Below are 16,166 nucleotides of genomic sequence, written 5' to 3'. Positions count from 1 at the left end.
GTTCCTACTAGTTTTGTTGTGGTAGAAAGGTTTTGTATTGAACACGGGGCCGTGTTGGTTATTATTATAGCAGAGAAGACAGCAGTAAATCAACAAAGACAAGTCAACTGTGCCCTGATCTACCACTCAAGAGATCTGATGGACTCAAAAAGTGGGTTACGATTGCATATTAGTTTGAAAATCGACCAGATCCACCGTATTTTTACATGAGTGACTTCCGGTCTGCCCGATCCTAGCTACCGGTAGTAGTATTGACGCAGGAGGGTCGCGTCTTGCGTAAAATAATCAACTCTGCCCTTCTTTTCACGTGCGTCGTGTTGAGCCGCTTCTGGGCCGCGTCTAACACGCGGCCGCACTGCGACTGGTGTGCATTGGCTGACTGGCTTTAATGCCCGCGTTTCACTGCGTTCTTGCGGCGGCCACGTTTTCACACCGTTGACATTTCTGGGTTATACTGTCCTACCGTGTTGGTCTTCATTATAGTAAAGAAGACTGAGTAAATATTATCTACACAAAGAAACTGTAACCCGATCGATTCACAGCCTTGAAAACTAAGGGTTACATTACATCAGAAACTCGTTCAGTACGCCTCCGTTCCGAACCGAGCACCACATACCGAAACGGTTCAATGCAAATACATGTACCGTTACACCCTTACTTGTCCAGGTGTTGTACGTTTTCTCCTCAATTTGTTTGTATTACGCTGCCTTCTTTCTTTCAGCATTTCATCAGTTCATTGTCACTGTTCCATCTTTTCATGTTATCTGTTGCCATGCGTTTGTTAGGATAGGTTCATACCGCAGGTCTTAATGCACAAAAATTTTCTTCATATCCGTTGTTTTGGCGTGCCCATTCAGACTGCCTTATTCCATTGAGCCTGTAAATGTACTAGTAGTACACATGCACAGTGACTCGCAGTCCGACATACGCTGAGAAAACGGACCCGTAAGCACAGAAGCATCAAAACAAATGACTACAAATGCTAGCTGTGTGTCATTCTAGGGCGATCATATTTTGATTTCCAAAAAGAGGACACAAATAACAGACATAATTACTGTGTATCACAAAAGTGAGTACACCCCTCACATTTCTGCAGATATTTAAGTACCGTATTGGTCCGAATATAAGACGGCCCTGATTATAAGACGACCCCCTCTTTTTCAAGACTCAAGTTTGAAAAAAGACTTTTTGAACACCAAATAAATTTTTATACAGAAAATAATTACAGTACATCTGAAACAAATCATTAAAACAATATATTTGAAAGAAAAAGCATGTTATTTTGCCTCATTCAAATCTTAATATCTGAAAATTTAAATATGTAAACTAAAGTGCAATCACATTCGTAAATGAATGGCTTCTGGTTTTTAAAATGTAAATAAACCAATCTATTGTGATAAATCAACAAAATTGCAATAACTGCATTAACCATCAAAGTGAAGACTAACTATAACTAGTCTTCAAACAAATCTGAATAAGGAAAAACATTGCAATAAAATAATGCAAACTGGTTAAACTTGAGAGTAGCTGTGATGTGTCATGACAGAACATCGCTTCAATGATATCTGGCACCATCTAACGTCGTGAATGGGTATAATGTCTAGACCGCGAATATAAGACGACCCCCACTTTTTCAGTCTTATTTCAATGCAAAAAACACTGTCATGTATTCGGACCAATACGGTATATCTTTTCATGGCACAACACTGACAAAATGACCCTTTGACACAATGAAAAGTAGTCTCTGTGCAGCTTATATGATAGAGTTAATTTATTTTCCCCTCAAAATATAGCCATTAATATATAAACCCCTGGCAACAGAAGTGAGTACACCCCAATGAAAAAACACACATCCCTAAATGTCCAAATTTAGTACCGCTTGTCATTTTCCCTCCAAAATGTCATGTGACTAGTTACAGGAGTGTAGTCAGCATTGCTGCAGAGATTGAAGAGGTGTGTGTGTGTGTGGGGGGGGGGGGGGGGGGGGGGGGCAGACCATACGCCGCACTCTACATTAAATTGGTGTGCATGGCTGTCACCCCAGGAGGAAGCCTCTTCTGAAGACGGTACACAAGAAAGCCCGGAAACAGGTTGCTGAAGACATGTCAACAAAGCACATGGATTACAAGGCTTCCTCCTGGGGTGACAGCCATGCACACCAATTTGATGTAGAGTGCAGCATATGGTCTGAGCACTAACAGGCGCCCCCCCCCCACCCACCACCTCTTCAATCTCTGCAGCAATGCTGACAGCACTCCTGTAACGAGTCACATTACATTTTGGAGGGAAAATGACAAGCAGTACTCAATTTGGACATTTAAGGATGTACGTAGTTTCAAAGGGGTGTACTCACTTTTGTTGCCAGGGGTTTGGATATTAATGGCTATATTTTGAGTTATTTTGAGGGGAAAAAAATTAATCAACTCTATTATATTAGCTGCACACAGACTACTTTTCATTGTGTCAAAGTGTCATTTTGTCAGTGTTGTCCCATGAAAAGATATACTTAAATATCTGCAGAAATTCGAGGGATGTACTCACTTTTGTAAAACACTGTAATCCCCGGTTAGTTTCATATTCATAGTTGATATGGACTGATAGAACGTATGCACGCACTGTGGGTGCATGACGCACACACATACGGTCAGTTTGCCCCGACTCTCGGTCATGTCAGCAATATTGAAATACAGTACTGCTCATTTGGCACACAGAAAGAAAACTGAGCGTTGGCAGGCTTACCCCACCCCACAATTAATTTTTTTAAATGACTGTTGTTAAGCCCACCTCTTCCCTAAAAGCCCAGTTCAAGCTAGGCGCTAACTGTAATGTACAGCTCCATCGCTGCCGTCCTCCGTGCCTCTCACTATTTGCTGACATAATTGGTGCACGAATTTGAATTTGGGAGATTTGACAGTCGAGACCACAGCCACATTCTGGAAAAATGTGGCGCAGATCGGATTTTAACCACATACGAAAGAGACCTAAATCGGATTTGAAAGGGTCAACTTTTTTGTATGCATTTTATGCATAGTCAAGTTAATGCCTCACTCGAGTTGGAAAAACACAAAAAAATCAGATTTGTACATTAAGACCTACGGTCTGAACCTAGCCTTAGTTACATACAGTAGTTTATTGTGACTTTGTGATTTAGTACTTTTGATTTATGTGCCAGGTACCTGGATTTAACTAGTTTTCCCTCCCATGTTCACTGCACCTGAGTCTAGTCAACAAGCATTATAATTTATATTATTTTCAGGGGTCGTTCAACTGAAATTCAGCGCCAAAGTATTTAACAAGTAGGCATGTGCCGGTATGAGATTCTGACAGTATGATAACCTTAAGCCAAAATTTCAAGGTATCACGATATTGCAATTACAGCTCCAAAATGTGTTACTTGAGATATCTGGGTTTAAAAAAACTAAACTTTTTAATAAAATTAAAATAAATGCAGTCCTTTAGGTGAGCCAAAACCCACAGCCACAGCTCAACATGATTCCCATCAGAACAAAAATAATTGAATTATTTTCCATAAAAAGCACGTGTGTATGACTCGTATCAGGTTTACATTATCCACACACTTTCTTTCTCAACAAAGACAGTTGCCATATAAAAACACACGTTTTATCACCGCTAGACGCACTAAACACGCTGGAGTCAACTCTCGTAGCTTGTTGGAAACGTTCATGACATTGTTTACTAACCTTTAATTTTGTATAAATGCGAAATCATATTGGAGGAATTGCCTCCTCGGCAGCCACCCTCCGCAAACGTGTTTTACATGTGGATTGGCCCTCCTCCTCTAAGCCGCGGCCGTCTGTAACTTTTCTGTAGCCAAAGTATTCACGTACCAGCAATTTCGTTTCTTCGACGAGGGGTAAAAAGTTCAGGAGTTTCACCTCCTCCAGCCATCGTGTAGCACAGCTGACTCACTGACACTGAGCAAAAACCAGTGGGGGAAGGGTTGAGCCTTTCAGCTGCAAGCAAGGGATTTCTCCCTGCATTTTTGGGACATAAAAAATAGCTAATACCTTAGGGATGGTATGACGAAAAATTTTTGTGGTTTTGAAACCGTAATGTTTTCATACCACGGTATACCTTGAAACTGGTAATCGGCTCATGTCTAGTAACAAGCCTGTCTTTTAGAACTGCATAAACAAAATATCTTACATGCAGTACCTGTAAAAAAAGGATATCAGACCATTTTTAGGGGTCGTTTAAAGAAAAAGCCCCAGAACCCAGCTCCTTTGCAATATGACAGTTGAAGACCGTTTACTTGGTGACGCTCCAAGAATACGAAACATTTCATGTTTGCATTTACATGGTTCCGTCTTGGTTTCATCTCCATTCGAACGATGTCGCAATTCTGCGTGAAAAGGATGAAGTATTCATGCCAGGCCATAGGGGGCAGTGCAGTTTTACAAGGCTAATGATGCACTTCCTTGACAACAACCTCCTCAGCATGGAAGACAACATACCCACTCACTCCAAGCAATTGCGTCCAGGCTGTTATTTCTTTTGCTTCAAAAGGCACAAAAACTCGAACATACTAAAAATATGATAAAAACAGTAAATTAAAGCCGACGTTCCACCATGTTTGCTGTTTTGAATGCTTAATAGTAGCAACTGCGCCTGCCTAAAGTGATGTGTACGAGTGCTGACGTCATCGGAGCGAGAGCGTCCCATTCATATGGTTGCGGAGCAATCCCCGCAATCGAATCGTTCCGCTTTGGAGGCCGGAATCAAAAGTTTGCGTCTTTGCCTTTCATTTTTGGCGTGATCATGTAAACAGCCCCCTCAAACGGGATGTACTGTACCTCACTCTGGTAGTCGTGTTCCCGCAAAATTTGACTACGATTCTTCTCCAGCCAATAGCTCTATCTAGCGCTGCAGCAGCCTGACTGTGGGCAAGGTGGCCGCTTTCCAATCATTTGTGGGGGAAAAAAAGATGTTTATCAGTGGCGGAAATTGCTTGTCATCTCTTACTGAACTACTATCCATCACAAGTCTCCCTGCTTTTGACCTTTTCAAGCGGGCCTTGAAAGTGGACTGCCGCGCTGAGCACATCCCGCAATTGCAGGAAAATGAGGATCTGGCAGGCCCACATGAAAAGACAATGATGCAAACTTGAAGAGGGGCTTAACTGCGCCGCGTTTCATTAACTAGCGGCCTCCTGGCTCTTTGTCTCGGGCACCTATTGAAGCGTAGCGGGCCACTCCTGAGCTCTAAAGCCGGCCCCGTCTGAGCTCCTTCCCACTGCGACCCGAGTGGGCGTGGAATGGAGCGTTGAGGTCCCAGGGCGTGACTAATGCGCTGGCCTGGTGCTGCTGTTGCACGCTGGTACGGGTGACGACCCCGCTTCTAGGTAGCATGCGGAAGCCCGCCATTGCCGTCATGGAGGGCAGCACAATACACGCCCCCTCCCCTGCCCTGCATCTCCCCTTTCTGAAAGTACCCAACCCCCGTGATGCATTCACGGTGGATCTTTTCAGCAGGTCATTCAGACCGGCAATAAAGAAGTATAAGTAAAATACACTACTCACAAAAAGTTTTGGTGAACGCTTGGAATGTACTGTAATCACAGGTGAACTTTGACTACGGATTTAAAGGGATCCACGGATAGAAAGGCTTGTAGTTCTGAAAATATAGATGTTATGATGAGTTAAAATAATTTGATATTGAAACCCCTCTTGATGTTTTCGTTTTTATAAAATTTGTAAATGTTGCCATTGTTGTTGACGTCGTAGGGCGGTGATGGTTACGCTGCAGGGCTTCCAGAGTATCTGTTCAACCCTTTCAATTTGAACATTAATGAGCATGACAGCACTGTCGATATTTCCCAAAACGAACAGCAAAAGCAAAATGAACAGGAAAGACGGGATGAGACGAGAGTAGGAAAAAAAAGTGTTCTGCCAAAATGTGCTGCACCGGCGAAACGTCTACAAGAGGCAAATTTGACACCCAAAGTACTACCATGCGCTTGTAGCTTCTTTTGTTTAGATGCATACAGACAGAAAATACTAAAGAGGGCTTTAGAAAGTACTTAAACATAGTAATATCAAATAAGGGTAGTTTAAATACGCTACGTGACTAATGTGGTCAACAGATAAAAACATCACAAACACAAAACACAAAAAGTATGAGAGGGAAACACATGCACAAAGTATTTTCTGCCAATGAAAATGTAATAAAAGACTCATTAAAAACACAAATGGTAAGTACTCGCCGCTTTTAACTCATTCACTTCCAGCCATTTTCACCTGAGCAAGGCCCTTCACTCCCATCCGTTTTACTGGATTATGACTGATTTTGCAAGGCCCACAGAAAATTTTGTTCTATTGCTATATAAACATTGAACCCACCAAAAGAAAGATTAGACTCTCTTCTTTCAGCAGAAAAAAAATAAGTTCAAATCTTTTTCCATTCTTTAGAAATCAGCATTAGAAAATGAGCTTAGTTTAAGCAATTTTCCAATTTCTGATGAAAAAACAGAGAAATTGAGCTTTTTGTAAAAGCATACTTTTCAAACATAACTTTGACTTTAACACAGCTATTTTCAGCTTTTGTGACATCCCAAACATCTGAATAATGTTTTCGTTCTACAAAATAACATAAACAACAAGACAAATGGAGCTTTTGATCGCAAAGTAACAATTTATTTACACATAACTAAACTATTGAACTGTTGAACTATTTGCACACATAACAACGGGGAACGCTCTCCACTGCCCCCGGTTGAATGAGGTGGCTCCCAGTAATCTGATGAGTCCGGATCAAGATCGGTCTCACTTTTTTCATCATCTTCATCACTGGTTTCAACCTCGGGCTCAGGAGTAACTCAACGTGAGCTCACCAGAACGCGTGTTGAACCTGACGCTATTATGGCTGTCACCGTCTGTCTCATCAAGATAGATTTTTTCTAATCCTTCTTTGACGATGGTTTCATTTTCTTTTCAAAACACTCCTCCAGTGTCGTTTGCCTTTTTTTTCCGATTGTTCTCCACATTTTTCTCAAATTATCACGCGTCTTCACAAGATCCCTCCAACTTCCGTTTCCTGACTATTTTTCTTCACTTCCTTTCTTGGCCCGAGATGAGTTCTTACAAAATGCGCTACTGCCCTCCAGTGGCCAGTTTTCTTGCTTTAAAATGAGTTTTGAGCATTGTACATTGCAGTTTAGGTGCAACAGAACCCAGGGATGCCTCTTGTCAAAAAAAATGTAAAAGACGTATAAATATGTTTTTGGGACACTGAAACAAATACACGCATGTGTTAGACATCTCGCCACGTAGAAGGAATTGGAGTAACCTAGTAGTGTTCGTCTAGTGACAGTGAAAATCTACGTCAACCCCCCCGAGCCTCCATTGCGCGCATAAAACATGGCGCCCTCCGTAGGTCAAAACATTTACTAAATATTATAGATTTTTAAAGCAATGGCAATATTTTTTGTGTTTTTAATAACATATTTTCGTAAAAGAGAACAATTGTGTCTTATTAGAGCCAATAAGTCTTTAAGCCCGAGGTTCCCTTTAACTTAATTCAGTTTATTTCAATGGAGAAAGATTAATTCAGAGTTCTGTTTGGTGGGGTAAGACTCTGTACAATTGATGCTATTAGTGCCACCTTTCTTAAAGGTGTATTCGATAGATTCGTTCCAGCTTGAGTTCTCTGCTGACCCTTTGAGCAGGTCCATTGGTGGCCCAAAAGCATGACGCGGGTTATCGAGAGATTCTCAAATATCACAGGAACGCTAAGTCAAAAAGTACACGGCTGCCTCCGCACACCGCTCAAATCTTAGCACATTAACAGCCTTGAGCGCAAGCATTTAAAGCTAACCACATCATTACACCGGCCGCGCTTTCTCCCTCTCTCTCTCTTGTACGCCACCACTGCTCTCACGCTCATTTGCACATGCAGGCGCATTCCAAGCCCGAGAGGAACATCTCTTTTTCCACTCGGGGCGCAAATTATCTCGGAAACCAGCCCCGATTTTGTGTGGCACTGCTGAAAATCACATCAGGGAAAAACAAAAAGTTGACTTGCAGGATGTTGTGTAATTTCACCCAGATGTTCACCAACAGCTTTTACCAAGAAGTGCTTGATATGATGTGTTGTTGTTGTTGTTGTCATAGGCTTACCTTTGATTACACAATACTCTGACACATTGATTTTTCTCATTTTCAACCAATATAAATACTTCAATGCTTAAGTATTAATTTAGATACCTGGACTAAACTTAATTTATTTTCCTTACTGCTTTTAGGTTATACTGACTACATTTAAAAACGCATGTATGTTTGTTTACACCTTACGTTCTTAAAACCCCTTCAGACGCGCATTTTTTCTGCTGCGCAAAATAAATACCGTATCGGCCCGAAAATAAGACTGTGTTTTTTGCATTGAAATAACACTGAAAAAGAGGGGGTCGTCTTATATTTGCGGTCTAGACATTATACCCATTCACGACGCTAGATGGCGCCAGATATCATTGAAGCGATGTTCTGTCATGACAGCGCTCAGCTACTCTCCCCATTCATGACGCTAGATAGCGCCAGATATCATTGAAGCGATGTTCTGTCATGACAGATCTCAGCTACTCTTTTTAGTTTAACCAGTTTGCATTATTTTTAGGGCTGTCAAAATTATCGCGTTAACGAGCGGTAATTAATTTTTTTAATTAATCCTGTTAAAATATTTGACGCAATTAACGCACATATGCCCCGCTCAAACAGATTAAAATGACAGTACAGTGAAAGGTGTACTTGTTGTGTTTTTCGGAGTTTTGCCGCCCTCTGCTGGCGCTTGGGTAACTGATTTTATAGGCTTCAGCACCCATGAGCATTGTGTAAGTAATTATTGACATCAACAACGGCGGGCTACTAGTTTATTTTTTGATTCAAAATTTTACACATTTTATTAAAACGAAAACATGAAGTGGGGTTTTAATATAAAATTTCTATAACTTGTACTAAAATTTATCTTTTAAGAACTACAAGTCTTTCTATCCATGGATCGCTTTAACAGAATGTTAATAATGGTAATGCCATCTTGTTGATTTATTGTTAAAATAAAGAAATACAGTACTTATGTACCGTATGTTGAATGTATATATCCATCTTGTGTCTTGTCTTTCCATTCTAACAATTATTTACAGAAAAATATGGCATATTTTACAGATGGTTTGAATTGCGATTAATTGCGATTAATTACGATTAATTAATTTTTAAGCTGTAATTAACTCAATTAAAAATTTTAATCGTTTGACACCCCAAATTATTTTATTACAATGTTTTTCCTTATTTAGATTTGTTTCAAGACTACAGTTACAGTTAGACTTCACTTTGCTGGTTAATGCAGTTATTGCAATTGTGTTGTTTTATCACAATGGATTGGTTTATTTACATTTCAAAAACCAGAAGCCATTCATTTACGAATGTGATTGAACTTCAGTTTACATATTTAAATGTTCAGATATTAAGATTTGAATGAGGCAAAATAACATGCTTTTTCTCTCAAATATATCGTTATAATCATTTGTTTCGGATGTACTTTAATTATTTTCTGTATAAAAAAATAATTTGTTGTTCAAAAAGTCTTTTTTCAAACTTGAGTCTTGAAAAAGAGGGGGTCGTCTTATAATCAGGGTCATCTTATATTCGGGCCAATACGGTAAATTGCTCTAATTTTTACTCAAACACCACCAGAACAAAGTTCAATTTTTTGGTCGGGGATATTTCATGCTTTTATTGGTTACAGGTAGTACCCGTCTTCCGCGATTTTCGACTTTACGACGCCGAAGTCTCGTCCTCCATTCTTTCTCCAATCGTGTTTTTTTTTTTTTTTTTTTTTTTTTATTAGTCGCGTAAACTGTACCTCAGATGTCTTCAAACCGGTCCTCGAGGGCCACTGCGGGTCCTGGTTTTTGTTCATACCGATCAAGCACAGACCTTTTAACCAATTAGGTGTTTACTAAAACAAGCAGCACCTGACTGCAATCAACTGATTACACTTATAAAACACCAGATTCGTGAAAAGATGTGGTCTTGTTTTGTTGGGGTGAAATCTTGCACCCACTGTGGCCCTATGTGGAATAGTTTGGAGACCACTACTGTGCCAGCGTCCTGCAGTTCCTGACGATGTCAGGTCCTACCCACTGTCATCTGCGGTTCTCATGTGTCCCCCAGAGAAGCGCTCTTTTCAGCATGCAAGAGTCATGACGCCCACCACAACCTACGGTTCTCTCCTGGCCGCCGACAATGCGCCTTTTTCGGACTTCCCACTTCCATGTTCTCTTGCTGCTGCCGCTGCTGCGTCTCCCCCAGCGCCGACTCCTCTTGCGAGTCCAGATCCAGTTTTTTTTTTATTCGGACGGCGGGCTTACATTAAGAGAGGAGACCTGGGCGGCCGTGCTATCCCCCATCTCTCGCCTCCCTACTCTTTCCACAGCGCCCTTTTCGCTCACGCATAAGTAAAGCCCGCATAGATTTTTTGTTTTTCAAGCCCGAATAGTCATTCAGTTTAGCGGCATTAACACAACATACCTTACAGGGTCTTATTTTTTACTTGTTCATATTATTATGACGTATAATACATGTTTTTGGACAGTTATTTTGGTTTTAAAAGTACTTAAAGGGTTCATTCCGACTAACGCGGAAATTTGGGTTACATCACCAGCCTAGGAACGGAACTCATTCATAACCCGCGGACTACCTGTATTTTTAATGTTAAAGCGGAAGTTTAGGATTTTTGACATTAGGCTCAATCTTTGAGTTAGCAGGGGTTTAGTTAGTAGATGGAGTTGAATTCAACAAATTCCTTTTCGTTTGCAAGGTATTTGGTATAAGGTATAAAAGGTATAAAACAATGTCACACCAAACTGCTGTAGTTCATTTCATTCTGCAGGACTATTTTTTTTCAGATGCGTAATACGACCCCAAAAAAGAGGTTTGCTTCGGTCACTCGTTCTCACGCTGCATTCGAGGAAGGTGGGAAGTTGGATTTATCCCGCTCGGAGGGTACAAGGTGCGACCTTAAAGCATTCCAAGCGAATGTAAACAGCAAAGATGGCTGATCGCCACAAGTTGTTTTTTTATTTTGGCCTTTAAAAAACATTTTGACCTCCAGCAAACCTGACTTCTCATAAGCGATCAAATAGTGGAGGCGTACTAATGATATTTTTCCAGATCAGAGGTTGGAAACTCTGATTTCCCACCTTCCTCGAATGCAGCATCAGTCTGCTGAGTTAACTATCGGCCAGTAACATGGCGAAATGTGCATTTTGAGGCCGTGGAAACATACAGAAGAAACAGGCAAAAGAAAGTTCCCACAAATTCCCTATGAAGAACAAGGAAAAATATAAACTGGTCACTTGCTGCTGGCTACGACATAAATCAGTGGTGAAAGAAAAAAAAAAACAATGTGATATCACTTCACCCTGCTCCTCTGCAAAGCTTCTGGATTACAGATGTTACTGTTCATACTGTAATTATCGACATGCAATGGTAAGTTTTAATAATTTTATCCTGAAAACATAGCCAACACTACTGATTACATGGGTCATCGATAATTTTCATGTGTGCATATGTTGTTTTTTATCGGCATGCTATAATGGTGCCATTAACTCGCGCTAGCTTAGCCAATCCGGAGCCCTGAAACTAGGGGTGTAACGGTACACAAAAATCTCAGTTCGGTACGTACCTCGGTTTTGAGGTCACGGTTTGGTTCATTTTCGGTACAGTAAGAAAACAAAACGCAAACTATAAATGTGATAGTTGTTTATTACACACCTTTGTGCTTTCAACAATAGGAACATTAGCCGATACAAAGCTAGAATTTTGCTCAAAAAATAGTGGGTATTTAAAGATAATCCAACAACAATTTGCCTTTTAGACCCCGGGTATTGGTCATCTTTCTTTCTGAAAGAATGAAGAAAAAAGAAGTCCTGTGCTAAAGAGAAAAGCAATCCCAATGACAAAGATTTTAACATGTATTTTACAAATGAAATGCCTCAATGAATCATTTTTTTATACTGTCCTACCGTGTTGGTCCTCATTATAGTAGAGAAGACGGAGTAAATATAATCCACACAAAGAAACTGTAACCCGATCGACTCGCAGCCTCGAAAAGTAAGGTTTACATTACGTCAGAAACTCGTTCAGTACGCCTCCGTTCCGAACCGAGCACCACGTACCGAAACGGTTCAATACAAATACATTTACCGTTACACCCTTACCTAAAACTAAGAAATAACTTGAAAATGAAATGGAATTTGTTGAGATCAACGCCACCACTAACCACTAACTAATCCCCTGCTAACTCGAAGATTAAGCTTAATATCAAAAATCCAGAACTTCCGCTTTAATGTTAATGTGTTTTTGATGAGAAATGAGCATTTTAAGTTATCCTGTTTGAAGTTGCGTTTGATCAGCCATCATCAAAGAGGCACAAATAGCAAAGAGGGTGTGTGCCAAACCTCATGATTTGATTTCAATGGGTAAAGTCTCATTCAATCATCTCCGGAAGTGGCAATAGCAACTAATTTCAGTGCATTTATTTGTTTAGCGACACGAACGCGTTCCGTCCTTCAGCAGCTTGCTTAGGTCTGAAGGTGTTAAAATGGACTGACTGAATTGTTGGTCACTAAACTCATGTAAACGAGCCATTTCATAACCTTTGATCAACCTTTTTTAAACCTTTTTTTTGGGGGGGGGGCGTTTTCCCGGGCTCCTGTGTTGCTGTAGAGGAGCTTTACAGTATTAGCACACGTGTAACCAACCAACTTCTATAGAACAGTTGGCACACCAACAGAAGTGTTGTCAACACCCAACCGTATTTGAATGATTTAAAACTGCATGAAGCTTCAAAGTCATGAAAAATCTTCAGTAATCTTCAAACGTATATTTGAAAACTAATCTCAAAATTCACTTTACAAGGTCTGGTGCTCCATTAATAAGCCAACACAAGGAAGAACAAGGCCTACTCCACTAGTTGTGAAAAGCTATCTAAAAATATTGTCCTACATACAAATAAGGACGAGTCACAGAAGAAGAAAAACTGCAGTCGAGAGTGCATTTGTGTAAATCAGTCCAACTCCCTCCTGTCAGGACGTTCAAACGCGGTCCACATGCAGACTGACGGAACTGTCAAACCACGCTGGCGCATAAATACAACACACGTGCCACCCTATTGCATCTATCCCAGAAAAAGCCAGGGGTGGGTTGAGTGTGTGTATGTCTAATGGTGGGGGGCTCATACACAAAACACAAACACACATTGCTTTAATTTACAGGCACTGTCAGCAGCTGAACATATTCACCGAACCGCTGTCTGGTGAAAATGCACGGGCAGCAATAAACGCTCCAGGAGGGAGGGGACAGGGGAGGGCGAGGACGAGGCTGTCATGTGTGCAGCGCGCTGATGTTGGGATGACGAATTTTCTCCGAGGAATACGACTGACGTGACCTCCCTGTCTCCGAAACTGCACAGGAGGTGCCACGCTGATGTACCTACCACACAGGGAGAATTATTACACTCCTGTAGAGGATCCTGTGAGATATTATGGGGATTAAGGTTTTAAGTGTAGGAATGTATTGTTAACAAATGAGCTTTCAAGACTACATGGAAGCATCATCGCGTCAAAGCCGAAAGCAAATCAAACCTTGGGATAACTATTAAAATCCAAGACTTTGCAGGGACTCAAACCTCAATTCAATTGAAAAAGCTCATAATGCATCACAATGACATTAAAACTTGTGGAAAACTCTGAGCCTTTAGTGAATAAGGATGAATTTGGAATGAAGAAGAAATGGTTCAAACCCAGAACTTCACAGATGTGAAGCAAATAGGCTGATCACAACATGACATCAGCCACATTTGGACAATCTTTGAGTTTTTAATGAACATAGGATAGATTCAAATGCAGAACCTCAAACCTGATCAAACTAATGATCATAATCCTTAATTATTAACATATTGTAAAAACAAAAGGAGAACCAATATACGATACCAATGATGAGCCCTATATTTTCTACAATAACCTTATAAAATTTGTTTGTTTTAAACCATTTCCAGATCACAAAAACGAGTGAAATCATTATTTTTTAAAACATCACCGACAGCCTCTTGTGTGATTCTGGCAGCCTCTTTTTCACTTTGACTTTTAAGTCAATGAAATGCAATAATTAAGCAGGTCTGAATGATGTGATGGTGTTGTTGTTTGTTCATACCGGTCTGGGCTCCGGCGTCTTGCACACACTGCATAAGCAAGACAAGTCCGAGCAGCAGGTCCAGTCTCCTCTCGCGCGCCATGTCCAAAGATATCCGAGATGTGCTCGTCTTCCTAACCCCCCACTATCCACCGCTCCAATCCTCCGAGTCGGCGAAACCCCGCAACTCTTTCCTTCGTCCTCCCGGAGGAAATAAAAAAAAAAAGAGCGAAAACCTGCTTAGTCCTCCGCGCGGAGCTGCTTTGGTTTCCCGCACGATCGCGCGTCCTCCGTCTTTAAAGTGAAGCAACAATTAAAACAAAAATAGGAGGAAAATATTCTAATGGGACAAGAAGGAAAAGTTGAACTCTTCGATGCGCGGCCTGGTGTGCTTGGGCAAGTGTGTGAGGTCCAATGTTGCGCTCCTGGAGGAAAAGAAAGTGCGCCTGTGACGTCATTTCTCTCGTAGCCAATGCGAATGCGTCATTTTGGATGTTGCGTGAACACACCCGGAAGACACGTTTTTAGCGCCATTCGTTTATGCAGCTATCACTAAGATTGCTAATTAGCAAGCAACAGTATAAAAATGGGAAAAAAACAAAGCCTTTATTGTCATTGTACATAGTATAACGAGATTTAAAGCTATAATAGCCATAGCCATAATGTGCTCATCAAAAGCAAATGTACAATAAGGCCACTGTTGGAAAAGTTCGGTTTCTTCATGAACTAGTCCAAATTGCAGTTCACAATTTTTAAAATGAACTGTTCAGTTCATAATTAAAAATTAATTCAACATTTGAGTTCTTTTGCCTTTTTTTTTTTTATTTATTTATTTTAAACTTTTGTAGTTCCTTCTACTCCCCAATCTCTGCAAGCTATTATTGACAGAGTCGATAATAGAACCACAGACATCTATTATTTTATCCACTTAAACACTGAACCTGTGTCAGATTCATCTTCATATTCGCATACAGTGGGGCAAATAAGTATTTAGTTAACCACTAATTGTGCAAGTTCTCCCTCTTGAAAATATTAGGGAGGCCTGTAATTGTCAACATGGGTAAACCTCAACCATGAGAGACAGAATGTGGGGGGAAAAAATCACATTGTTTGATTTTTAAAGAATTTATTTGCAAATCATGGTGGAAAATAAGTATTTGGTCAATACCAAAAGTTCATCTCAATACTTTGTTATGTAGCCTTTGTTGGCAATAACGGAGGCCAAACATTTTCTGTAACTCTTCACAAGCGTTTCACACACTGTTGCTGGTATTTTTGCCCATTCCTCCACGCAGATCTCCTCTAGAGCAGTGATGTTTTGTGGCTGTCGTTGGGCAACACGGACTTTCAATTCCCTCCACAGATTTTCTATGGGGTTGAGATCTGGAGACTGGCTAGGACACTCCAGGACCTTGAAATGCTTCTTACGAAGCCACTCCTTTGTTGCCCTGGCTGTGTGTTTGGGATCATTGTCATGCTGAAAGACCCAGCCACGTCTCATCTTCAATGCTCTTGCTAATGGAAGGAGATTTTTACTCAAAATTTCTCAAAACATTCCCATTCATTCTTTCCTTTACACAGATCAGTCGTACTGGTCCCTTTGCAGAAAAACAGCCCCAAAGCATGATGTTTCCACCCCCATGCTTCACAGTGGGTATGGTGTTCTTCGGATGCAATTCAGTATTCTTTCTCCTCCAAACATGAGAACCTGTGTTTCTACCAAAAAGTTCTGGTTTCATCTGACCATAACACATTCTCCCAGTCCTTTTCCGGATCATCCAAATGCTCTCTAGCGAACTGCAGACGGGCCTGGACGTGTACTTTCTTCAGCAGGGGGACACGTCTGGCAGTGCAGGATTTGATTCCGTGGCGGCGCATTGTGTTACTGATAGTAGCCTTTGTTACTGTGGTCCCAGCTCTTTGTAGGTCATTCACTAGGTCCCCCCGTGTGGTTCTGGGATTTTT

General features: G+C 40.9%; 1 protein-coding gene across 1 annotated transcript in view; it reads right to left on the bottom strand.

Moving 5' to 3' along the window:
* plxdc2b (plexin domain containing 2b) overlaps positions 1–14,591 on the bottom strand; it is a 137,733-nt gene extending 123,142 nt beyond the window's left edge. Inside the window, exon 1 of the mRNA XM_057824788.1 lies at positions 14,223–14,591. Coding sequence (XP_057680771.1) covers positions 14,223–14,304 — 82 coding nt within the window. The 5' untranslated portion in view covers positions 14,305–14,591. The remainder of the gene's footprint in view (positions 1–14,222) is intronic.
* Between the last annotated feature and the right edge of the window lie 1,575 nt (positions 14,592–16,166).

This window comes from Corythoichthys intestinalis, chromosome 20 (assembly GCF_030265065.1).
Source record: "Corythoichthys intestinalis isolate RoL2023-P3 chromosome 20, ASM3026506v1, whole genome shotgun sequence".
Lineage (NCBI taxonomy): Eukaryota > Metazoa > Chordata > Actinopteri > Syngnathiformes > Syngnathidae > Corythoichthys > Corythoichthys intestinalis.
The sequence above is the reverse complement of the archived record's forward strand: the minus strand, read 5'-3'. Positions and strand labels throughout refer to the sequence as shown.